At 43.3% G+C, this 26,442-nt stretch overlaps 1 protein-coding gene across 1 annotated transcript in view; it reads left to right on the top strand.

The window, feature by feature from the left end:
• The window catches only part of LOC309567861 (carbonic anhydrase-related protein 10-like), a 756,243-nt gene that overhangs the window by 597,972 nt on the left and 131,829 nt on the right, over positions 1–26,442 (top strand). Inside the window, exon 6 of the mRNA XM_082273365.1 lies at positions 12,825–12,897. Within this exon, the coding sequence (XP_082129491.1) occupies positions 12,825–12,897 (73 nt within the window). The remainder of the gene's footprint in view (positions 1–12,824; positions 12,898–26,442) is intronic.

The following is a 26,442-nucleotide window of genomic DNA, read 5'->3' as shown; positions in this document are numbered from 1 at the left end:
GTTGGTACCTAAACAAGCACAAAATGAATTAACAATGGTAAACACACAATTTAGCATACAAAGTGATTAACAGTAAGGACTAAGCATAAGATGACATTTGGCGCTCAGACCAGCATAAACAGTAGCAGTTTACTGTACCGAGGGCTGGAACTATACTACCAAAGCGCATTTATGGTGGTGATTCTAATCCTAGTCTGACTAGGTATGCATTGTCCAAAATAAAAGGAGGATGGCAGCAGAGGGGTAGGGGAACAAAGGGAGGTTGCAGATAAATTATTACAGGAGGCGCAGTCCTTTGTGATGTTCTTCTGCTGCCTATTAATGAGACCCTTTAAGAGCATCTTTGCACTTTACAGCAGTCCCAGTTAACCTGTATGAAGTTTAGGTACAGTATAGATAGGTTATAGTCTCAGCACAGGTGAAAGGTAGATGGGATTCAGATGCAGTAAAGGCTCAGTATAATGCAGTAAAGGGTTGGTGTAGGTATAGTCTATGTTTGGAATAAGTGCGATTTAGAGTTCAGTATGGGTGCAGTATTGAATGGGTACACTTGGTGTCCTGCTCTCAGTTGCTCAGTCCCTATCCGCTAGGGGAATAGCCCTCTCACCAGTGCCCCCAGATGCTGCGGTGATCTGTTGCTGCAGACGTGGGGCTCCCTTGTTCTCTCCTCCTAAGTCTCCGGTTACCAGCAGTGGGAATCAGAGGGTGAATGGATGCTCCAGTCTCTCTGCTGCAGCGGTGCAGGTGCAGAGATGTGGGCAGTGCTGTGCTGCCCTTGAGTGTCCTCACTCCCAGTCTCAGGCTCAACTCTCCACTGGTTTGGTCTTCTGCTGCCAGATGAATATCCAGAAAGATGTGCTTTCTGTCTAACTCCCTTGGTGCAAAGAGGAAGAGCTTTCCTGAGCAGTTTAATAAAAATTATTTCTCCACTCCTCCTATTGCATAGTGCTTATTAGGATTTGTGTTGTAAGAAGTCCATTCCTATCTTTATATGGTTGCTCTCTCAAACTACAACTCCCAGGATTCTCTGCATAGAGGTCTATGGGCCTGCTTAGCTTTAGCCTTTCCCCTGCTGGCTGGAGGAAAATGATGCAGCATAACATCGGTATCTCAGTGAAGGGAAAGAAGAATAAAAGGCAATGGGGTTGATTTACTAAAGGCCAATAGACTCTGCACTTTCCCCTAAAGAAGTCACGTGTGATCGTGACGTAAAGCGTAGGGCAGAGCACCGGAAGTGACGTTACGGGACACGGAGATACGAGTCCCGCGGCATATTGGCCGATAGCAGCAGTTTTAAATGTGAATCTTCAATAAATGTGAGTGAAATACTACACTATATTGGCCCCTTATTTTGAGATTCGAGGCATCACCAGCGAGCCCAAGCTTGATCCAGGCCAGGAGGAGTACACCACCATCCCTTATACCTTACCTTATACACCCAGAGTAAGAGAGGAGAAAGGATCAGATCTTTAATAGGTCTAAAATCGCATTGCCTGAGGCATTGAGGTGAGCATTTAGCACACCTATGGGTGATGAGCACCAAAGAGCACTCTGATTCACAAGGTGTAAAGGTGGAAGAAATATTATTGTGATACACAGAAGAGGAAGATCTGTTTTTTCCAGTTTTTCCCCATTTCTTTGTTGTTTTGGACACTCGAGCACTTTATGATATATATTGGCACTTTATCTCATTTGGGAATACACTGAGAGAACATTTTTTTGAGCAAATCATTGGTTTGCACAGAGCACTTTATTGGCACACGTATATCACCTTCATTTAGTTTATTTTGTACACAGTACCACCATAAGCACTTTTGCTATTTATTTATATATGTTTTGAGAATATTGGATTCATACATGGCTCTATATATTTATCACTATTAGCACTTTAATCATTCATCGTCATATGTATTAAGTTTGCTTTATTTATGTATTTGATTGTATACTTGCACACAACACATTAGGAACCAATTTTAGTTATTCATTTATTGCATTATCATATATTCATTATTTATTATCACTTAGTCACTTTACTATATTTATATCCCTTGAAGCACGGTACTTCCCCCCCTTTAATTCTATTCCTACAACTGTGTGGTTAACAGTAATAAGTACAAGCGGCATTGAGGATATCCACACTTATATACCTCTCAGGGTGGCGTGAGAATCATACCCATATATACATCAGCTTTAATATGGTAAAGTTAAAAATACTACAATGGTCAAACTCACATTGTTTGAAGATAGATACAGCACAAGGATTCCACTGTGGCCGCACTCCTAAAACCACCTCAAGATCCCGACAGGGGAGGGGGGAGCCGTGGATGTTCAACCTAGTTGCCCGAATCCTGGCAGCACATCCGAGGTTATCCACCACCACGCTCCATGTGCAGTTCCTAATGCGCATGAGCCCGGTCTAGCCAGCTCTGTGCTCTGAGGACACAGGTGGTTTTAGGAGTGCAGTCACAGTGGAAACCTTATGCTGTATCTATCTTCACACAATGTGAGTTTGACCATTGTAGTGTTTTTAATTTTACTATATTAAACTCGAGTTACATTAGAGCGGCTTTGCGCTCTCTTCTTTTGCGTTTTTTTTTCTATAAAAATTCAGTTAAAATGAGAAAATATAATGCACAGAGTACATACCTTCACAAGAATCAATAAACATTACCATTTACCAAAGCTCAACAAACAACTACACAAAAATAGCAGTCATCGTCGAATAGCAGTCATCATTTTTATTAATTATATCACAAACCATCATAAAAAGTTTAACAAAATGGCTACTGGCTGATACCAAACTTACACTAGCCAAGGAGATAACTGACAACTGTGGCCAATGAAAGCTGTCTTTATAAAGGATCAAGATGTGATACTAGATCACAAAACCAGTCACCCAACAAAGGAAGGAACAAAACAGTTTTAGACAAAACACAAAAAAAAAATAGTATTTACTTAAAGTACAAATTATTTTGAGGTTAAGGGCCTTTCACATCAGTGCCAGTATTCAGGCAGATATAAAATGAAGATCCACATGGGCAGGCAAATGCAAATGGTCACACATCTGTTTACATCACATTACCTCATCAAGGTAAAAAAAAAAAAAAAAATGGAAAAGGTTTGCATCTACATGATGAATTGGAGGTAAAGGCATATATACAAGTACACATCTGTATATACCTACCTGCCCTTAGACATAGCATGGGTATGTTAAGGTCTATGTTAAAACAACTGAAAGGAAATGGATGTCGCATCCATTCAGATTGGCTCTGATTCTGCAGGGAAACTATTCATTGCAAAAAAGTGCATTGTTGAAATGTTTACAAGTGCAGAAAAGCGCATTGTTGTAATAATGGCGAGTGCAGAAAAGCATGTTGTTGCAATTTTGGTGAGTGCAGACTTAGAGACTCCAAAACTTTGGTTGGTGAACTCGGAGGAAAGGTACGCTGAGGTTTAGGGTCTACTCAGGCCTGACAGCTGACAAGATCCCATTTCTTCACATACAACGAGACCCCCTACTGCTTCCAAGAAAAGATCTCTGCAGAGCCCCAAAACCAGCATTCAAGATAGCAGGGATAATTCTCCTGTAGCTCTCCAGTGATCTACTGATCCAGAAATTGGGGTCTTTTCGGCACTGGCTTTGTCATTCCTTCTTAGTCCCCGTGTCGAATACAGGAAGAGTCTGTGCAATGTGGAGGTATCCTACTATGTTTAAAAGGCTTGCACCACATGCCTGTATCTATGTGAGAATAAGTTTAAGTGTACTGTGCATGTGAAGCACTCCTCTGCCAAAAGCTTGCCAAACTCATGATAACAGAGAAATTAAATTCTCCTGTGCTAATGAGACATTCCTTCCATTCACTATTTACTGTTTTAATGAGGTCCAGCAATTTCAGTTGCTATACCTGAAATTGCCAACAAGGTCTGTAAAGCGATCCGTATCTAAAGCAAGGAAATTGGAAAAACAAGGGAAGCGCTCCTCTGGTATAAACCCTTCTTTTATTGAGATAACAACATAAAACAATTCAATGCACTCAAATTTTCCTGATGTAAACATGCCTGTCACAAAGCTGGGATCTTTATAAAGCTGATCCATCCATACCGGCTGAGTGGCTGCCATCTAATGTTCCAAGTGCAAGCTGAGACTGAACTAGAATGCATCCACCAGTTCAATCCTAGGGCACAGCTGCATAAAGATTTCTGGGCATTCAACATTTTCAGGAGTGTCTGATGCATGGTTTCCTTCTGTTCTTTGGGGTTCCTCCCTCTAGCTTCAACTGTAGCTTCAGTACAGGAAGTGCCGGCTGTCCACAAATCTTAAGCCAACTACCAGTGCCTGTATAATCAGAAGAAGTCTCATGCAGCTGTGTCTTATGAATGCAGAGAAGATCAGCACTGTGAGCAGTGGAACAGATGGAAAGGTTAAAAATATTGCCCTCCTCACTTCTGGAGGATGCAATCTTGCTCGGTCTTCTCATCTTGCACTTGGAGGATTAGACAAGGGGAGCATATGGTTCCACCTAACTTAAAAATCTTATGCTGGTAAATGCTAGGGAAAAGGTTACTGTTGTTAATGCTGTACCACCAATGCCTGTTGCTGAAAAATGTGTCAAGGAAGTGCCAGCAACTGGCAGCAACTGTCTGAACGGTGTCTTCACTGGAGCGGGCCCTTTTACTATTCAGGGTATATAACATACTTTAGATGTATACAGGAGGTGTAAACTGTCAGAGTTCGACTGGAAGCCAGAATTGTGGAGCACAGCCCTAGATGGATTTCTCTCTTGGCAAGAAGTTTGAAGACAGTAACACATGAGAGCAGGAGACATGGGATCCACCAATGCAAGGAGTATTAGAGCCAGCCAGTTTTTACCATGGACCCTCACAGAGGTTTGGACCAGAACACCAGATAGCGTAACAATGGAACAGATTCTAGACAGAAAACAAGCCAGAGGTAAGGGCAGGCATTGGACTTGGATAACCAGGATACAAGCCAGAGGTCAGGGCAGGTAGCAGACATAGATAATATGATATAAGATGAAAGTCAGGGCAGGCAGCAGACGAGGAAAACCAAAAGACAGGCCACATGTAAATCTCACAAGCACTCAATACAGGCAGGAAGGCTGGAAAACTCACTAGAAAAGGGCAAAGCATACAGCTTGAACAAGCGTTGCATTGGCAGCAATCTGGGAGTTGCATTAGGTTTATGAAGGGTTTAAAAGGGACTTTCTGATAAGATTTTCTTATGAGATAAAAGGTGCAAGGATATCCAAATCAGATATCCAAGATCTTTTCTCAGGATCATATCCTTACTGATCAATGGGGTACTATAACGTACCCCTTAAAAAGCAAGAGTCCATACCGGGGGGGATATGCAGAACCATCCTTTGATTTGTGCCACACTCGCCATAGTTAGGTCAGTCTTCCATTTCACAGATTTATCACCAATGACACTATCAAAGGAAATCTTGATTTCACTCCAGGTCTCATGAGCAGAAACTTCAAGAGATTAGGCAAACAAGGAAGATCTCGCCTTTGGGATGTATGACTGCAGGGCAGGGTTCCCTCTAACTCAGACATCTCCAGGCTCTAAGGTCCACATCTGGATGAGTGGAGCACTCTTCAATTTTGACACTATTTGCAGACTTTTCAGAAAGTTCGTCCGACATTCACACACACCTTCTGAATCATTGTGCAGGCCCACAAATCATCCATTGCAAACCAATACTAGGAAGTCGGGTACAAAATACTCTCTAGTTGGCACAGAGTTCCTTATGTATTACAGTCCCTGACGCATGTTGACGGTGCAATGGGAAGGTTGGCAAGATGTACCACATTTTTTTTATTCCGTGTCAGCTTAAGGCTGTTTTGAGGTAACAACAAAAATTAAACATCTGACCTTTGCTGACCTGACAGGAAATCCAGAAAGACCCAACCGGTATACACTGCTCAATAAAAGTAAAGGAACACTTTATATAGCTTTAAGTCAATTAAACTCCTGGGATATTTATCTGGTCTGTTAAGTAGCAGAGGGGGTTGTTAATCCTTTTCATCTGCTTTGGTGCTAATGAAATTAACAACAGGTGCACTAGATGGGCAACAATGAGACAACCTCAAAAACAGGAATGATTTTACAGGTGGAGGCCACTGGCATTTTTTTCCCTATCCATCTTTTCTGACTGTTTTTCACTAGTTTTGCATTTGGCTAGGGTCAGTGTCACTACTGGTAGCATGAGGCGATACCTGGACCCTATAGAGGTTGCACAGGCTGTCCAACTCCTCCAGGATGGCCCATCAATACCTGCCATTGACTGAAGGTTTGCTATGTTTCCCAGCAAAGTCTCAAGAGCATGGAGGAAATTCCAGGGGACAGGCAGTTACTCTAAAAGAGCTGGACAGGGCCATAGAAGGTCCTTAACCCATCAGCAGGACCGGTATCTGCTCCTTTGTGCAAGGAAGAACAGGATGAGCACTGCCAGAGCCCTACAAAATGACCTCCTGCAGGCCACTGGTGTAAATGTTTCTGACCAATCAGAAACAGACTTCATTATGGTGGCCTGAGGGTCCAATGTCCTCTAGCGTGCCTTGTGCTCACTGCCCGACACCATGGAGCTCGACTAGCATTTGCCATTAAATACCATAATTGGCAGGTCCGCACTGGTGCCCTGTGCTTTTCACAGATGAGAGCAGGTTCACCCTGAGCACATGTGACAGACGTGAGAGGGTTTGGAGAAGTCGTGGAGAACAATATGCTGCCTGTAACATCGTTTAGCATGACCGGTTTGGTGGTGGTCTGGGGAGGCATATCCATGGAAGGACGCACAGACCTCTACAGGCTAGACAATGGCACCCTGACTGCCATTAGGTATTGGGATGAAATCCTTGAACACATTGTCAGACCCTACGCTGGTGCAGTGGGTCCTGGATTCCTCCTGGTGCATGACAATGCCCAGCCTCATGTGGCGAGCGTATGCTGTCAATTCCTGGAGGATGAAGGAATTGATACCATTGAATGGCCCCCATGCTTATCTGACCTAAATCAATAGAACACCTCTGGGACATTATGTTTCGGTCGATCCGACACCGCCAGGTTACACCTCAGTCTGTTCAGGAGCTCCGTGATGCCCTGGTCCAGATCTGGGAGGAAATACCCCAGAACACCATCCATGGTCTCATTAAGAGCCTTCCCCAACATTGTCAGGCATGCATACAAGCACGTGGGGGCCATACAAACTACTGAGAAACATTTTGAGTTGCTGCAATGAAATTTCCAGAAAGTGGACTAGTCTACTGCATCATTTTTTCACTTTGATTTGATTTGCGGAGGCAGCCTTGACCGCCTACCAGTGTCCTGTGGTATTTCAAAATCAATCATGTCCATCATTTGGAAGAAATGACAGCCAGTATTTACAACTCGGAAGAGCAATTCAGAGACAGGTGGAAGCCCAGGAGATACTTTACTTATACGAACACCTAGTTGCAGGATGTTGCCCGCTCTGAGCCAACTCACTGAGTGTCACTGAGTGACAGCTGAGTCACTTTTCAAAGTCTGGATCCACCTTCATGGTCCTTTGTGGCGCTACCCCTCTGGACACTGACCTATGGGTTCTTCTATTTTTTCCTTAATTTCTTTTTTTTTTCTGGTTCTTCTGATCCCCCTTTCCCTTTTTCTTCTCTTCTGTTTTATCATCCATCCCTTCTCTTTTGAAAAATTTAATTTAGTCAACTTCCCACTAATGTATATTTCTCATTGACCTTTCCTTGTAGAGCAAAAGCAATGGTTCTGTCTTTGATGTATGCATTATCTCTGTTAGATGAGTCTTGATCATATTGACAGATGTTAGTTCTATTACTTACGACCCCCGTGGCCCCCTTATTCTGTTGAGTAGCATCAATAATCTATGTAAAGCAGTCAAAAGCAAATTGCAAGCTTTCTTGCCTTGTTTTTCACAAGGAAAATCTATATCCCCAGATGTGATGATTTATTGTCATCACATATGGGGATAGGAAGGAAAGGAAAGGAAGACATTTTGTTATGGCTAGGCATATTGTATTTGAGGCACCCTGAGTCTGATGTACTCTAGTTGGAGATGTGACAACAATAAGCGAAGGTTTTGAATTTGTTGGCAGCTTGAAGTGAGTTATGAAGGTCAGACCAAATAGATTTAAAGATGCTTTGAACAACAGCAATGGCAGAAATATCAGGAGACCAAGGAATGGGAAGAGGAAGTTGTGGATGTCTCTCATAGACCATAAAGATTTTTATTATGGGGGAATTCAGCTCATGGAAAGAGAGAGGCCCAGTAATCATGATGAGCAGAGACTTAAAGTGAGGAAATTTTCTCCCAATTCCTGATTAACCCTTTTGGCCTGTCACTTGAGTGGTATGAATATTTTAAATCTAAGGGTACCTTGAGAGGGAGTCAAGAAAGTATAATGAACTGTGCCATCTTGGAAAATCCATCAAAACTACTCAATTCACTTTATTATTTCTTGAAGATGGTCAGTCGGTGATAAAGTCTATGTGGGATTAGGGTTCCTTTGGAACCAAATTAGATAATTTATACACGCAGACTATAGGAATTGTCAAACTTGCTGAAAATCATTCAATATATTCTGGACATACAGTTATAATCTGGAAAATAAACATTTAGAAGTTTACTAGTCCTCCTGCTTTTTTTTACTTTAGGTAGAGCTACACCAAAACACAAAAACTCATATAAGCTTTACCATGTTATAGTAAATTCCAAGGCTGTTTTTTCAAATCCACATTCATCTACATACAACTAAATCTCTTTCATTAAATCTGAACTCTAGGTAGATGCAACTTAAAATGCAATTATGTAACAGTTAACTAAAATAATTTTAGTGCACACAAACACAGTATTTTACCCAGGTAATATATAAAAGGTGGGGTTGTGTTAAGCTATCTTCGTTTTCAATGTAGGCGCACCTTTACATTTTATGTTTGTTTATTTTTTAATCATTATGTGTTATTTTGATTTTTAACTGTTTTTTTTCCTAACATCATTGCTATCACAGAGGGGGCTGACAAGTCCCCTCTGTGATAGCATATTGCTGGCAACATCTCCTCTATAAGGCTATATCCGGGGGCCTATTAGACCCCTAATGTCACCTCTGAACTCCACTACAGCTTATCAAGCACAGATCAGAAGTTCAATGATCACACCCTCTCTACCTGCCAACAAATGCCATGGCCACCCCTGGCTCGGAGATGAGACATATTCTGAATATACAATTCTTTATTATGCAGACTAGGATACCAATTGTGAACAACAATAAAATCAGAATTACAAATAAAATTATTGTCTTATTTTGTGTTTACTAATACGGTTTAAACCATACCTATATGATAAAAAGGCCATAGAATTGAGCAGAACTCCAGATGAATATATATACAGCACATATACTGTAGAAGATTCAATGTAAAGTGTTGGACATGGTTGGGCTATAATTATACTCTCTCAGTCTCCACTCTCCACCAGCTGGTATTAAAAAAAAAGTGTAAGTAGCTATAAACTATATAAAAGTGTAAATACAATTCCAAAATAGTTATAGGTCAACAAATTGATAGCAAAATTCTTCACTTAAGTGGAAAGAAACATACTATGAACAGCAATCGAAGACAACTAGGTATTGTTAAAATTAGCTCTGAACCTGTGATTTTTACTGTCTCTTGGGGCTCTGTGTCACTTCTTTGGGCACATATAATCCAGTAACAGTAATGTTGGTTAGCAATATGCTGTCCTTTCATTTGTTAGCACACAGCACAAATCCACAACCACTATAAACCATAACCTTGGGACAATTCTGTATATATCTATATTTTATTCATGGTGTAGGTAACATTGCACTAGTCTGTACTCCCAGTGTCAAGAGCCAAGAGTAGATTTTATCAAATCAAGCACTTCCCTACTGACATACAGTTTTTATCGCTACGTGTAACCTTTTTTCACTAATATGACTTTGGAAAAATGAACTATGTCAACTGGATGGAGTTGGAAATCCTCGAAGGAATACCTCACAACATTTCTTTCAAGAGCTAATACGATAAAATAAGAAGGAAGCCTGAGATTTAACATGCCAGGAATCACACTAAATGGAATGATCTTGGGTATAGATAGGTTGGGCACACACACTTCGTTTTTTTTCATTCAACCCAATGGGCTGAACATAAAAAACCTGGAAGATCGTCGTACTGAAAGCTGGGTACACATGATTTAAACATTGGATACCAGCCGATCAGCATTAGTGGCCTATGGCTATGAGTGCGGGGGGGGGGGGGGGGGTGTGCTCCTCCTGTCAGAATACAATAGCACAGCAGGGGAGAGCACCACACTAACATTGCTTAAGTTAATTTGGCTACACATACTCAGTCTCTTATTGTTAAACCTAGTGGGCTGAACGATAAAAAGAAAAACTGATTGCCATACTAGCTAACACAAGCTGCTGTGCTATTATATTCTGACAGGGGGACTCCATCCGCCCGCCAGAACACATTGATCAGTGCTGGCACTGATTGGCTGCTGATCAGCTCATGAGACCGGCTTCTATCGGACAGGCAGCTGTACACACGTACCAAATGGCAGCCGGTTTCTGATCCTGAACCCGCTGGGTTGAACAGAAAAAACTCATAGTGTATACCAGGCTTTATAAACATTTTAAAAAGACCTGTGAGTGATATGAACTTTTGTACTAGGGACTCTTAATTACCCACCAAAGCATTTAACATAAGAAACATGAGCATTTTGCCTTGTTAATGCCTTGGGGCTGTCCTGCCCCAACGCATCTGGTGTCAACAGCACTCAAGGAGTGGTTAGCTGCAAAATATATTTTTGTTTTTAGATTAAAAACACACATTAAAATGATTCATATGCACTTGAAAATTAAGCAGTACTTCAACAAAAAAGTGATATTTTGGCACAGAAGAGTAGCTACCTTTGTGAGCTGGCTAAATAATTAGAGATGGAGCAGATACAAAACAACAGTGAAATATGCACATATGCACATGTAAGAAACTCAACAGGGCTCTGAAGTCTTTAATGGAAAAAATGCTCATACTAGTATAAAAACTGAAGATAAATGAGGAAACATACTAATTTTAGATAAATATTAACCAGCAGATTATTTGAAAGCTCTCCACCCATGTACACATTCTATGCCTCTATGTATATGCATCTCAGAAATTACCTGGTAATGTGTAAACTGCATCACAGGAGGCCAAATGTGAATCGTCTTTAGTTGGTGGCCACTGAAAAATTTCCTGGACATCAGAAATCAATATTAAAAAGTGCTGCACTACAGCTAAAGTCCATTTAAAGGCATTTTTTATGAACATTTTGAAAAAAAGGGGAAGAGTTAAGCTGGCCATAGATGCTCTGTAGTATTTGTTTTCAGTTTTTTTTTTTTTGATCAGCCAGATGGCTGATCAACAAAAAAGGATCCCCAAACCACACATTTGAGGTGTATAAGGAATCATTTACATTGCGTCACTGTATTCTGATAGCGGGAGTCCCCCACTTTCAGAATACAGTTATCAGGGCTGCAGCCAATTGGCTGCAGCACTGATAGAACAAAAATGTTCTAACATTCCTGTTAGAGAGGAGTTGATCACTAAGACCAGCCATACATGGTTTGAATCTTGCCTGGTTCTGCAGGAACCGGCTGAGATTCAAACCATGAATGGGCAGGCTGAATGTACCAGTCGATCGGTCGATCCACTTTGGTACAAGCAGTCTGCCAGATTTTGCTATAGCCGCTAGCGATAATGATTGTCTTCTCCCAGCGGGGACAGCTTCCCCTGCCTGTTTCCATCCCCCGGGAGCCGACAATTGTTCTGCAGGAGGGATTCCCCTGTCAGTGCTGTCTGTGCTATGGGGGGGGGGGGATCGTGGGAATTTCTTTCCTGCAACCCCTTCAGCACCATCCATGGCCTGCTTAAGTCAACTTTTCTCGAACATGAACAGCCTTATACCCTTATATGTAGTAAAATAAGATCAGTCCCCATTGAACCAGCCAAATTTCATTTCATTTGTGGCCAGCATTATAGTTTTTCTCAAGTTTTTATTGCTGCCTGCATCTCTGCTAGGGAGATTCTCCCCTCTTTATTTTTCTGGTGACCACTGAGTATGAAAGTGATGGGAAATCCAGCGTTTTTTTTTTAGTTTTTAAAAGAACAAGATGGGATTTCTGTTCACTTCTCCCCTCATCCACACACAGGCAACAACAAATACCTGATAGGAGTTTCAGCCACTTCCTACTTTAAATTGGCTTTACAAATAATTTCATTTTGAATTACGTTAATTCAGACACTGACAGAAACAAGTCACTTTGTTATTGAATTACTACATGTAAAAGTTCCCTTTTATTGGTGTAAATTCCCTTCAGTTCTCATTATGACTTGTGTGTAGTTTATCTTAGCAACTTAGTACTAGGGAAGAGCTGTGACTGGGAAAACATATTTTAGGAAACAGATATTTAATCAGATTCCTGTTTGCATCTTGAGATTTAGATGATAACTGCATCTCAGAAAGCTAAGATGACAAAATAATGAATACTTATACGAATTCAGCACATTTGTAGTAATTTCTTTTTTTCATTTCCAATCTTATTGCACATAGTACATTAAAGCAACGCTATCAAAATAAAACATAACTGCGGAGACTTCTGCATTTGCATAATGAATCATGTATGAGTTCAACTCCGAATTTTTACATCAGAATATATTTGGAGTAAAAGAAAAAAAATATATATGTTTTATTCTCACTGCATTACCAATACTAATTCTGGGGTCTCCTTCTTTGAAGGTGGCGGATAACTCCAATCCATTTCTCAACAGGATGTTGAACAGAGAAACCATCACAAGGATATCTTTTAGAAGTAAGGATTCTGAAGATCCCATGGGGTAACGCAATATCCTTTTAACTTGCAGGCACTGGAGCAGAAATATGATCAAAATGAAATGTGTAATATGTTATCAAGTCTGGAAATTTGACCTGATCATACAGCAGATTGATAATCTCATTCTGTTTAACAAAATCACTGGAATGGTCTGAGAATACAGTGGGCACAGAAGTGTAATAATGAGCAGGACAGGCTTAAAGGGTGTGTACAAACAGCATGAAAAACGGTCAATGAAGCCATAGAATGCCCAAGTGTTATTATAGTAGGAATAGATGTGTGTATCGTTCTTTACTGCATCTTAAATTGTGTTAAGTATATGATCTCCTATCTATCTATCTATCTATCTATCTATCTATCTATCTATCTATCTATCTATCTATCTATCTATCTATCTATCTATCTATCTATCTATCTATCTATCTATCTATCTATCTATCTATCTATCTATCTATCTATCTATCTATCTATCTATCTATCTATCTATCTATCTATCTATCTATCTATCTATCTATCTATCTATCTATCTATCTATCTATCTTATTGTTTGGCTAGGCTTGTCCTTCTGCTGTCCGTAAACTGTAACTTGTGGGGGCAGCCTGCAGCAGTAATAGATCGTTTGTTGTAGACGAATGAATGATAATAAAACCAACCATTAGCATGTGAGAATCAGAACAGATTTCTTTTATCAGATTCAAAATCTGTTGAAGTAGCTATGCTGTTGATTGCAGATCATTGTAATGAAACATAAAAATGCACAAATCATTTTTTTTCTTTTTTTCCTAAAAGAGGAGTAACTTAGACCTAATTCCCGTGCACACTGAGCGACCCACAAATAACACTCTTAAGAAGTTCCGATGGCTCAATGCTCAAATCTACATTCCATGTTAAATGATGAATCTTTAATTCAACTTTAGGCTGTGCCTGTCCATTGATTTACATTGCTTCTCCCAGTGGGTTCCTACTGCTAAGCGTGAGCATTTGGAGTGTAGGTGGAACGTTGCCCAATTAACACAGGAGTTGTATGAGCTTAACATCCAGGCCCAGGATTTATAAGCCTTTAGGCTGACTCTCACAGTGAAGTAATTGGAGGTAAATAATATACTCATTGACTGCCATGAACATTTTCAGTTGACGAGGGCATTTTGTAGCAAAAGGGTTGACCTTACTATTTAAAATGTATTTATTTTGCATAGGATACTGGACAGGTACACAGCATTAGCAAAGCTTTGTAAGAGCAGTAAACTGAAATAGGAACCTAAGGTAGTAAACATTGTATTTTTAAAGGGAAATTTTAATGATTTTAGAGAATTCAATTTATATTTTCTTTATATTTATGTTTTACAATCTTTGTTTTAGAAATAGTAATACATACCAAAGGACTCCCACCATACTATGATCTAGGTAGCACAGCAGTAGTTGCCTGCTTTCAAAGAAAGAAAGATACAAGCACCTCTGAGTGTAGACTGTAGCTATTATGTAAATAAGTCGTGCTAAATATATTAGATGGAGATATAAAGTCCATAAAAAGTCCAAAAATTATTGTTGATAAATTCCAGGACCAAGCTCCCTTAAGGGTGTATGCTTACCAGATAGAGGTAAGGAAAAGGCAGTCTCACTGCGTGGAAACTTGTCACCTTGACAGTAGATCCAGGCCTCTATGATCGATCAACTCAGTGGATGTTGTATCATGAAAGCAAATAAACCGCAATAGCGTAAAACCCAACATACAAATTTAATTGTGACTGACACCACAGGTGTGGATGAAATATGGGTTGTATTGTGAAATAACCTCCACCAAAGTGATAATGAAATATAATAAGTGGAGAATTGAACCATGCAAAGAATATGAAATTAGGATAAATACCCCTTACCAGATAGGTTAAGGGTTAACACCTTAAATGGTTGAGATAAAACTCGGCTGGAGTCGCCTCTTACCAAACAAAAATTATAGTGACACAGTGAAGGAAAACGATGGAAAACTCGTGCTAAACCACCACCAGCTGGATTCGCCTCTTACCCTGGATAGATAAAGGTTAGCCAAAGTGTGCTAAACAAATCCGGTGTACCACTCAGGAGCCCGTAATATATCACACCTGTGAGAGTTGCCTCTTACCGCATGGAAATTGATTCAAAGCCTGAGTAAACCAGATGGCCAAAGAACCGACCCCAAATCGCATGTGAAATGGTATCCAAGCCTGTATGGTAAACGAACATCCAGGGAATCCGACCAGAAATCTGCAGTACTGGGTCCCAGGAGTTTCAAACAATGCGGGGTTTCACCTCGTCTGCCACTTGCAGCAATGTCTTCTATTTCCTGGCAGGAACCTCGTCTGCCACTTGCAGCAATGTCTTCTATTTCCTGGCAGGAAATAGAAGACATTGCTGCAAGTGGCAGACTAACCTGTCAAATAAGGGAGTCCTTGTGATGACTCATTTGGTTCTGTGTGTACATTTTTGCTTCAGCCACTGATCAATGTTTTGTTCAATACTCCGTTTGCAGATAACACTTCATAATATATAAACGAATCTAAAGCTCTATGTGCTGGCTGGATAAAATACACTGCTCAAAAGAATTAAAGGAAAACTTTGAAAACACATCAGATCTCAATGGGGAAAATATCATGCTGGCTATCTACAAACCCGATTCCAAAAAAGTTGGGACACAAATTGTGAATAAAAACAGAATGCAATGATGTAGAAGTTTCAAGTTTCAATATTTTATTCAGAATACAACATAGATGATATATCAAATGTTTAAACTGAGAAAATGTATCATTTTAAGGGAAAAATGTGTTGATTTTAAATTTCATGGCATCAACACATCTCAAAAAAGTTGGGACAAGGCCATGTTTACCACTGTGTGGCATCCCCTCTTCATTTTATAACAGTCTGCAAATGTTTGGGGACTGAGGAGACAAGTTGCTCAAGTTTAGGAATAGGAATGTTGTCCCATTCTTGTCTAATACAGGCTTCTAGTTGCTCAACTGTCTTAGATCTTCTTTGTCGCATCTTCCTCTTTATGATGCACCAAATGTTTTCTATGGGTGAAAGATCTGGACTGCAGGCTGGCCATTTCAGTACCTAGATCCTTCTTCTACACAGCCATGATGTTGTAATTGATGCAGTATGTGGTCTGGCATTGTCATGTTGGAAAATGCAAGGTCTTCCCTGCAAGAGACAACATCTGGATGGGAGCATATGTTGTTCTAGAACTTGGATAGACCTTTCAGCATTGATGGTGCCTTTCCAGATGTGTAAGCTGCCCATGCCACACGCACTCATGCAACCCCATACCATCAGAGATGCAGGCTACTGAACTGAGCGTTGATAACAACTTGGGTTGTCCTTGTCCTTTTTAGTACGCAGGGCCGGCGTTAGGGGGGGGGCAAACTGGGCAACTGCCCAGGGCCCCCGAATGTCCAGGGGCCCCGGGCCACTGTCAGCAGCGGCCAGCGGGCTCCAGGGGCAGACTGAGTGGTCGCCGGTCGGTCGGGCACTTCGGACGGGAAGGGAACCCGCCGCCCAGTACAGCACTAATTCACCCGATGTTGTCTCAGAGTGAGACAACATCGGGCTATCGCCGGGAACTGCTGCTCGGCGACCAGCGCTAAGTGGGAGTAGTGGAGGGGCCCTGCGTCCGCCGCTATAGAATTAGGGGGCGGGGCCCGGCGGCCAGTTCTATATTGAAGTGTGAGGAGGGGAGGGGCCCGGCGGCTGTCACTACTGAAGTGGGAGGAGGGAAGGGACCCGGCGGCCAATGGCATTGAAGTGGGAGGAGGGGAGGGACCCGGCGGCCGTGCTATGGAAGTGGGAGGAGGAGTCCGGTGGCCAGCGCTGCATCTGTGGGAGGAGGGGCCCGGCGGCGCTGTCTTTCTATGGTGTCCTCATAAGTGGTGACAGAGGTCAGTGAGTAGATAATAAGCAAGCCCAGCTAACTACCACATCCACTGACACCCCCACCAACATGTGATCTCCCCTAAATTCACCATAGTGCCAGTGGTGAACTTGGGGGAGAGCACATATTGGTGGGGGTGTCAGTGGTGAATTGTGTGATGGGGGGACAACGACACACACAGCAGTGGTGAACTTGGGGGACATCACATATTTGTGGTGGTGTGGGGGGTATGACACAGCAGTGGGGAATTTGGGGGACATGATCACATATTGGTGGGGGTGTCAGTGGTGGTGTAGGGGTGGGAATGACACATCGGTGGTGAATTTGGTGGGGAAATCACATATTGGTAGGGGGTCTGTCTGTGGCACAAACCCCCTACCAATATGTGATTTCCCCACAAAATTCACCACCGCTGTGTCATCCCCCCACCACCACAAAATTTACCACTGACACCCCCACCAATATGTAATCTCACCAAATTCACCACTGCTGTGTCATTCGGAGGGAATGACACAGTAGTGGTGAATTTGGTGAGGAGATCAGTGGTGAATTGTGTGCCGGGGGGGGGGGGGTATGATACAGTGGCAGTGTAGCCCCCCCCCCCCAAAACCACACAATTCACCACTGACACCCCCACCCTAATATGTGATCCCCCCACCAAATTCACCACACCTTCCCGTACGCCGTCAGAGAAGAGACAGCGGGCGGCGCCGACCGAGTCGCAGCGCCATGGAGGAGGAAGAAGTCGACTCCCGAGCAGCACGGTCACCAGGGAGTCGGGACGGTGACGGGCGGCGCGCATGCAGGTCGAGACGAGGACTCGGAGGGAGAAGACGTCCGACTGAGTCCCGAGCAGCACGCCAGACACGGTGACGGCAGTGGCACCAGAGGTAAGTGAAGTCCTCTGGGGGGGGTCACGCATTGATGGGGACATAATGGTTAGGTCACTGTGCATTGAATGGGGACATGCTGGTCAGGTCACTGTGCATTGAATGGGGACATGCTGGTCAGGTCACTGTGCATTGATGGGGGACATGCTGGTCAGGTCACTGTGCATTGATGGGGGACATGCTGGTCACTGTGCATTGATGGGGACGTGCTGGTCAGGTCACTGTGCATTGATAGGGGACATGCTGGTCAGGTCACTGTGCATTGATGGGGGACATGCTGGTCACTGTGCATTGATGGGGACATGCTGGTCAGGTCACTGTGCATTGATGGGGGACATGCTGGTCACTGTGCATTGATGGGGACATGCTGGTCACTGTGCATTGAATGGGGACATGCTGGTCACTGTGCATTGGTGGGGGACATGCTGGTCACTGTGCATTGAATGGGGACATGCTGGACACTGTGCATTGATGGGGGACATGCTGGACACTGTGCATTGATGGGGGACATGCTGGACACTGTGCATTGATGGGGGGCATGCTGGACACTGTGCATTGATGGGGGACATGCTGGACACTGTGCATTGATGGGAGACATGCTGGACACTGTGCATTGAATGGGGACATGCTGGACACTGTGCATTGATGGGGGACATGCTGGTCACTGTGCATTGATGGGGAACATGCTGGACACTGTGCATTGATGGGGGACATGCTGGACACTGTGCATTGAATGGGGACATGCTGGACACTGTGCATTGATGGGGGACATGCTGGTCACTGTGCATTGATGGGGAACATGCTGGACACTGTGCATTGATGGGGGACATGCTGGACACTGTGCATTGATGGGGGACATGCTGGACACTGTGCATTGATGGGGGACATGCTGGACACTGTGCATTGATGGGGGACATGCTGGACACTGTGCATTGATGGGGGACATGCTGGACACTGTGCATTGAATGGGGACATGCTGGACACTGTGCATTGATGGGGCACATGCTGGACACTGTGCATTGATTGGGACATGCTGGTCACTGTGCATTGAATAGGGACATGCTGGTCACTGTGCATTGGTGGGGGACATGCTGGACACTGTGCATTGATGGGGGACATGCTGGACACTGTGCATTGATGGGGGACATGCTGGACACTGTGCATTGATGGGGAACATGCTGGACACTGTGCATTGATGGGAGACATGCTGGACACTGTGCATTGAATGGGGACATGCTGGACACTGTGCATTGAATGGGGACATTCTGGTCACTGTGCATTGAATGGGGACATGCTGGTCACTGTGCATTGGTGGGGGACATGCTGGTCACTGTGCATTGGTGGGGGACATGCTGGTCACTGTGCATTGGTGGGGGACATGCTGGTCACTGTGCATTGGTGGGGGACATGCTGGTCACTGTGCATTGAATGGGGACATGCTGGTCACTGTGCATTGAATGGGGACATGCTGGTCACTGTGCATTGGTGGGGGACATGCTGGACACTGTGCATTGATGCGGGACATGCTGGACACTGTGCATTGATGCGGGACATGCTGGACACTGTGCATTGATGGGGGACATGCTGGACACTGTGCATTAATGGGGGACATGCTGGACACTGTGCATTGATGGGGGACATGCTGGACACTGTGCATTGATGGGGGACATGCTGGACACTGTGCATTGAATGGGGACATGCTGGTCACTGTGCATTGAATGTGGACATGCTGGTCACTGTGCATTGATGGGGGACATGCTGGTCACTGTGCATTGTGGACACTGTGCATTGATGGGGGACATGCTGGTCACTGTGCAGTGAATGGGGACACGCTGGTCAATCTTGAACCAACCTAATGATTGTTTGTTAAGTCACGCAATTTTTTACAGCGTTTTTTTGCCACAAAGCAATGCCTATTACATTTTTCTGTTTGCGCCCCCCCCCCCCCCAAAACAAAATTTTGAGCACCAGCCGCCACTGGTAATTCGTATGTGTCCTGGATTAAAGGGGTGAGGTAGCAACCCTACCCCACCTAGACCTGGCAATTTACTATTGTAATGCTCTGGTTTTGTCTATGTATGATTTTTGTAATGCACTGGTCTTGGTTTGTGAATTATTTATATTGCACTTGTTTATAAATTATTGCACTTTTGTTCCTTGTGTCTAAAGATTTTACAAAGGGGCCACGTCACTGTCAGGAGCCCATATCACCGATCTTACAGATTCCTAGCGTACCTGTGGAAGGACACGGCCCCTCTCTTCCCTTTCCCTTGCCGGTTGGTGCAATTGGGTGCCGCGCAGCATATCACCATATATGGCGCCTATATTTTTGGCAGAATATAAAAATATTTGGGGCCCCACTTTTAGGTTTGCCCAGGGCCACACTTTGTCTAAAACCGGCCCTGTTAGTACGGATGACATGGCGTCCCAGTTTTCCAAAAGGAACTTCAAATTTTGATTCGTCTGACTTTTGATGTTTAGATATGACTTCTTTTTTGGCCTATAGAGTTTTAGCCGGCAACGGCGAATGGCATGGTGGATTGTGTTCACCGACAATGTTTTCTGGAAATATTCCTGAGCCCATGTTGTGATTTCCATTACAGTAGCATCCCTGTATTTGATGCAGTGCCATCTAAGGGCCCGAAGATCACCGCCATGCAGTATGATTTTCCGGCCTTCACCCTTACGCACAGAGATTGTTCCAGATTCTCTGAATCTTTGGATGATATTATGCACTGTAGATGATGATAACTTCAAACTCTTTGCAATTTTTCTCTGAGAAACTCCTTTCTGATATTGCTCCACTATTTTTCGCCGCAGCATTGGGGGAATTGGTGATCCTCTGCCCATCTTGACTTCTGAGAGAGAGTGCCACTCTGAGAGGCTCTTTTTATACCCAATCATGTTGCCGATTGACCTACTAAGTTAAAATAAGTTAAAATAAATAAATTGGTCCTCCAGCTGTTCCTTATATGTACATTTTACTTTTTCGGCCTCTTATTGCTACCTGTCCCAACTTTTTTGGAATGTGAAGCTCTCATGAAATCCACAATGAGCCAATATTTGGCATGACATTTCAAAATGTCTCACTTTCAACATTTGATATGTTATCTATATTATATTGTGAATAAAATATAAGTTTATGAGATTTGTGAATTAGTCTATTCCTTTTTTACTCATTTTTACTTTTTTGCAATTTGTACAGTGTCCCAACTTTTTTGGAATTGGGTTTGTATACTGATATGGACTGGGTAATGTGTTAGGAACGAAAGGATGCCACATTGTTTGATGGAAATTCAAATCATTAACCTACAGAGGGCTGAAATCAAAAACACCCCGAAAATCAAAGTGAAAAAATGATGCAGCAGGTTAGTTCATTTTGCAGAAATGTAATTGCAGCAGCTCAAAACAGTATTTAGTAGTTTGTATAGCCCCCACGTGCTTGTATGCATGCCTGACAACATGGAGGCATGCTCCTAATGAGACAATGGATTGTAGCCTGGGGTATTTCCTCCCAGATCTGAACCAGGGCATCACTGAGCTCCTGAACAGACTGAGGTACAACCTGTCGGCGTCGGATGGACCGAAACATAATGTCCCAGAGGTGTTCTATTGGATTAAGGTCAGGCGAGCATTGTCTAGCCTGTAGAGGTCTGTGCATCGCTCCATGGATATGCCTTCCCAGACCATCACTGACCCACCACCAAACCGGTCATGCTGAATGATGTTACAGGCAGCATAACATTCTCCATGGCTTCTCCAAACCCTTTAATGGATATCACATGTGCTCAGGGTGAACCTGCTCTCGTCTGAAAAGCATAGGGCACCAATGTAGGACCTGCCAATTCTGGTGTTCAGTGACAAATGCCAATCGAGCTCAACAGTGCTGGGCAGTAAGCACAGGGCCCACTAGAGGACATCGGACCCTCAGGCCACCCTCATGAAGTCTGTTTCTGATTGTTTGGTCAGAGACATTCACACCAGTGGCCTGCTGGAGGTCAATTTGTAGGGTTCTGGCAATGTTCTTCCTGTTCCTTCTTGCACAAAGGAGCAGATACCAGTCCTGCTGATGGGTTAAGGACCTCCTATGGCCCTATTCAGCTCTCCTAAAGTAACTGCCTGTCTCCTGGAATCTCTTCCATGCTCTTGAAATTGTGCTGGGAATACTGCAAACCTTCCGGCAATGGCACATATTGATGTGCCATCCTGGAGGAGTTGGACTGCCTGTGCAACCTCTATAGGGTCCAGGTATCGCCTCATGCTACCAGTAGTGACACTGACCCTAGCCAAATGAAAAACTAGTGAAAAACATTCAGAAAAGATGGGTAGGGAAAAAAATGTCTGTGGCCTCCACCTTTAAAACCATTCCTGTTTTGGAGATTGTCTCATTTTTGCCCCTTTAGTGCACATGTTGTTAATTGCAGTAACACCAAAGCAGCTGAAACCCCCTCTGCTACTTAACCACTTTAAGACCCAAAGGATTTTCCCCCGATAATGACCAGACCCTATTTTGGGATTCGGCACTGCGTTACTTTAATGGACAATTGCACGGCCGTGTGATGCTATACCCAAATAAAATGCTAAAAATATGCACTGTTACTGTAATAATGACACTGGCAGGGAAGGGGTTAAAAGTATAGGTGATCAAGGGGTAAAATGTGACCCTAAGGGAGTGATTCTAACAGTGGGAGGGCGTGGCTTCTGAGATGACCATAGAGACATGTGATCCTATATAGCAGGATCACATGAGCTCTGTGATCATCCCAAGGAGAAGGACAGTTGACTGTGTTTACAACAGCTGATCGTCCTTCTCTCTCAGCAGGGAACGATCATGGGTGTCAGGTGGCAATCGGAGCTGCCTGACCCGTGCATCAGCTTCCCCGCTGCCGAGTGGGGGTGGGAGCATGCCCCCTAGATCTACGTTGGTTTGCGCAGGAGAGCCACCCTGCCACAGTAAAAAAGTGGCGGGTGGTCGGGAAGTGGTTAACTGACCAGATCGGTATCCCAGGAATTTAATTGACTTGATGCTATACTCTGATTAAAAAAGTGTTCCTTTAATTTTTTTGAGCAGTGTATACTTTTAAATTGGGTATTTTGCAGACCTAACCATAATAAATAAAGAAAGGAAAAATATGTACCAAACAACCACACAGTGTAACGCTCCTGCATTTCTTATATGGTGTGGATTTTCAGCTGCAGAAATAGTTCCACGTCAGCAGTCATGTAAGAGATATGCTGAGATACCATTCCCAACCTCAATGACTCATCATGTGTGGAAGGTCTTATTTCAGCCAGTAAATACACACAATTAGCAAGCTGGTTCCTAGAGTGACTTTATGTATGTGGTAACACAATGATGAAGGTTGAGGGATAGGTTGAATGGAGGTGATAGGTGATAGACACTTGAAGGTGAGACAGTAGCAGATGGATGCAGGAAGGTTTAGCAATGTTGTATGATAGCAGATGATAGAATAGCAGGTGGACATACAAAAGAGATCAACCCAGTGCAGAAAAGTAGCAGTAGTCTCAAGAGCTAGCAATCTAGTTTATGCAGATGTAATAAACAGTCTTTACTATGCAGAGCTAGATAGTGTAAGCTTAGTATAAGTTTATAGAGAATTCCCCTGCGGGGTACTTAGCACTATTAGCGATACAGCCGAAGGGTGGTTCAGGAGAGGTGGATGATCCAGTAGCGGGATACAGGGATCAGCGCAGCGAGGTTCCGTCAGCGAAGTAAGCTTGCAAGCATGGAAGCTTCAAGCAAGGTTAGCATCCAGATAAGGGTGTTTGAACGAACACATGTGAGTGAGAACCGACGCCTTAAATAGCCATCTAGTCCGGCGCTGAGTGATGACAGCTCCAGTCTTAAAGGTGTATGCGCACCTTTCCAAAAGTAAATGGTAGGGCGCATACACTTGTGGAAAGTGTAATTTAGGGTACCAAAGGTACCGGAACATTACAATACCCCCCCCTTAAGGCCTGCTCCTGAAGGCCTCTGGAGCTGGTTTGTCTGGGTATCTCGCATGAAAATTGCGGATTAATCTAGGGGCATGTATGTCAGAGGTGTTTAGCCAGGTGTCGTCTTGGGGCCCATAGTTCTTCCATCTAACCAAGTACTGAAGTCTTCTTCTGTAGATACGAGAATCCAGAATCTCTTTTATCTCGTATTCTTCTCCACCTTCAACTTGTACAGGAGGGGGAGGTGGAATATTAGGCCTTATTCCGTGGTCCGGAACATGTGGCTTCAGTAGCGACACATGGAAAATGGGATGGATTTTTAGGTCCATTGGCAATGTAAGCTGCACTGCAGCTTTTCCAATAAGTTTCTTGATTGGGAAAGGTCCCAAGAACAGAGGTCCAAGCTTTTTGCTAGGGATCTTCAGTCTCAAGTTTTTTGTTGAGAGCCAAACGAGGTCCCCGATAGTATACTGTGGAGAAGGTCTTCTACGAAGATCATAGTACTTCTTTTGTTGACTGTGAGCGTGTGCAATGGTAGTATTTAGTAAACCCAGAGAATCCTTTATTTGGGTAAGATAGTCTGAGGCTACTGGGTTATTTGAAGGAAGGATGCGTGGAGGGAGAATAGAGGGATGGAACCCATAGTTCAAGTAGAACGGACTCTGCTTGGTTGTACTGTGAGTTGCGTTGTTGTAGGCAAATTCTGCCAGGGGGAGAAGATCCAACCAATCATCCTGTTGGTAAGAAGTGTAACAACGTAAATACTGCTCGATGCATTGGTTGACTCTTTCAGTCTGTCCGTTGGTCTGCGGATGGTAAGGAGAAGTGAGCTTCCGCTCAATCCGTAGTATGTGACATAGTTCTTGCCAGAATTTAGAAATAAATTGGGATCCACGGTCAGACAGAAGAGTTTTTGGGATACCATGTAATCTGAAGACATGTTTCATCAGGAGTTCTGCCGTTTGTTTGGACGAAGGTAGTCTGCGAATAGCAATGAAATGTGCCATCTTTGTCAGATGGTCCACTGACACCAAGATGGTATTAAATCCTTTGGAAGGAGGCAATTCTACTATGAAGTCCAATGACAAAACCTCCCATGGAGTTTGGGGTATTGGTAGACTACATAGTAGACCGGATGGTCTCGTAGTGTCAATTTTGGACCTGGCACAGACATTGCATGAAGAGACGAATTTTTGTATAGATGTTTTCATGTCAGGCCACCAGAATTGTCGAGAAATCAAATTGAAAGTCTTTGTCATACCCATATGTCCTGCCATAGGCACATCATGCGATAATTCCAAGATCTTGGTGCGTAGGGTAGGTGGTATGTAAAGTTTGTCGTTGTAGTAGAGGAAGCCTTCTGCATCAGTATTTAGTTGTGGTGGGGGTGAATCCAAACTTATACCATGCAGAACCTCTTCCTTTAAGGAACGGACAACTCCAATAATGCGTTTGTGAGGTATTATAGGAACGGAAGGGATTTCAAAGTAGTTTTCTTCAGTTAGTCGTGATAGTGCATCCGCCTTTTTGTTCTTATCTGCAGGTGTGTAGGTCACTAGGAAGTTAAACCTTAGAAAGAATAGTGACCATCGTACCTGTCGATGCGAGAGAGTTTTGCTAGTCTGAAGATATTGGAGGTTTTTATGGTCCGTGTATATAATTATTGGTAGTTGGGTGCCTTCGAGTAAATGTCGCCAATTCTCCAGAGCCAATTTTATAGCAAGCAGTTCCTTTTCACCCACGGGGTAATTTATCTCGGGGCTGCTCAGGGATTTAGAAAAAAAGGCGACTGGATGAAGTGGTGAAGTGTGGGTAGGTCGTTGGGAGAGTATTGCTCCTACTGCCATGTTTGACGCATCTACCTCCAGAATGTATTGGAGGGATGGGTCTGGATGGCGTAATATGGGAGCGGAAGTAAACCTTGTCTTTAACAAGTGGAAAGCCTTATTTGCTTCTTCTGACCATTTAAATGGTATTTTTATGCTAGTGAGCTGTGTGAGGGGTCTCACAATAGCAGAAAAGTTTTTTATGAACTTCCTGTAGAAATTTGAAAATCCCAGGAATCGCTGTAGCGCCTTGCGTGTAGTTGGTGTAGGCCAATCCTGGATGCAGGATATTTTACTCATGTCCATCTCGATTCCTGTTTTGGATATGATGTAGCCTAGAAAGAGTACCTCATCTTTATGGAACAAGCATTTCTTCAGCTTCACATAAAGATTATGTGCAAGCAATCTCGATAATACAAGTCTTACATGTCTTATGTGTTCAGACAGGGTCCGTGAATATATAAGTATATCGTCCAGATATACCACAACACAGACATCTAGTAAGTCTTTAAAAATATCGTTTATAAATCGTTGGAAAACTGCAGGGGCATTGCATAGGCCGAATGGCATCACAAGATATTCGAACAATCCGTATCTAGTTCTGAATGCAGTCTTCCACTCGTGTCCATCACGGATTCGAATGAGATTGTATGCTCCTTTCAGGTCTAATTTTGAAAAATAGGTAGCTCCACGCACCTGCTCAATGAGCTCAGGGATAAGCGGTAGAGGATAGCGATCTTTTATTGTGATAGCATTCAATTTCCTGTAGTCGATGATAGGTCTGAGACTTGAATCTTTATTGCGAACGAAAAAGAGTCCTGCTGCTGTGGAAGAAGTGGAAGGTCTAATAAAACCTTTTTCCAAGTTCTCATCCAAATAGGTTTTGAGATGGGCAAGTTCATCCTGTGAAAGAGGATAAACATGACCGAACGGCAATTTGCTATTTGGGAGT

This window comes from Pelophylax lessonae, assembly GCF_965119305.1.
Source record: "Pelophylax lessonae genome assembly, chromosome: 12".
Lineage (NCBI taxonomy): Eukaryota > Metazoa > Chordata > Amphibia > Anura > Ranidae > Pelophylax > Pelophylax lessonae.
The sequence above is the reverse complement of the archived record's forward strand: the minus strand, read 5'-3'. Positions and strand labels throughout refer to the sequence as shown.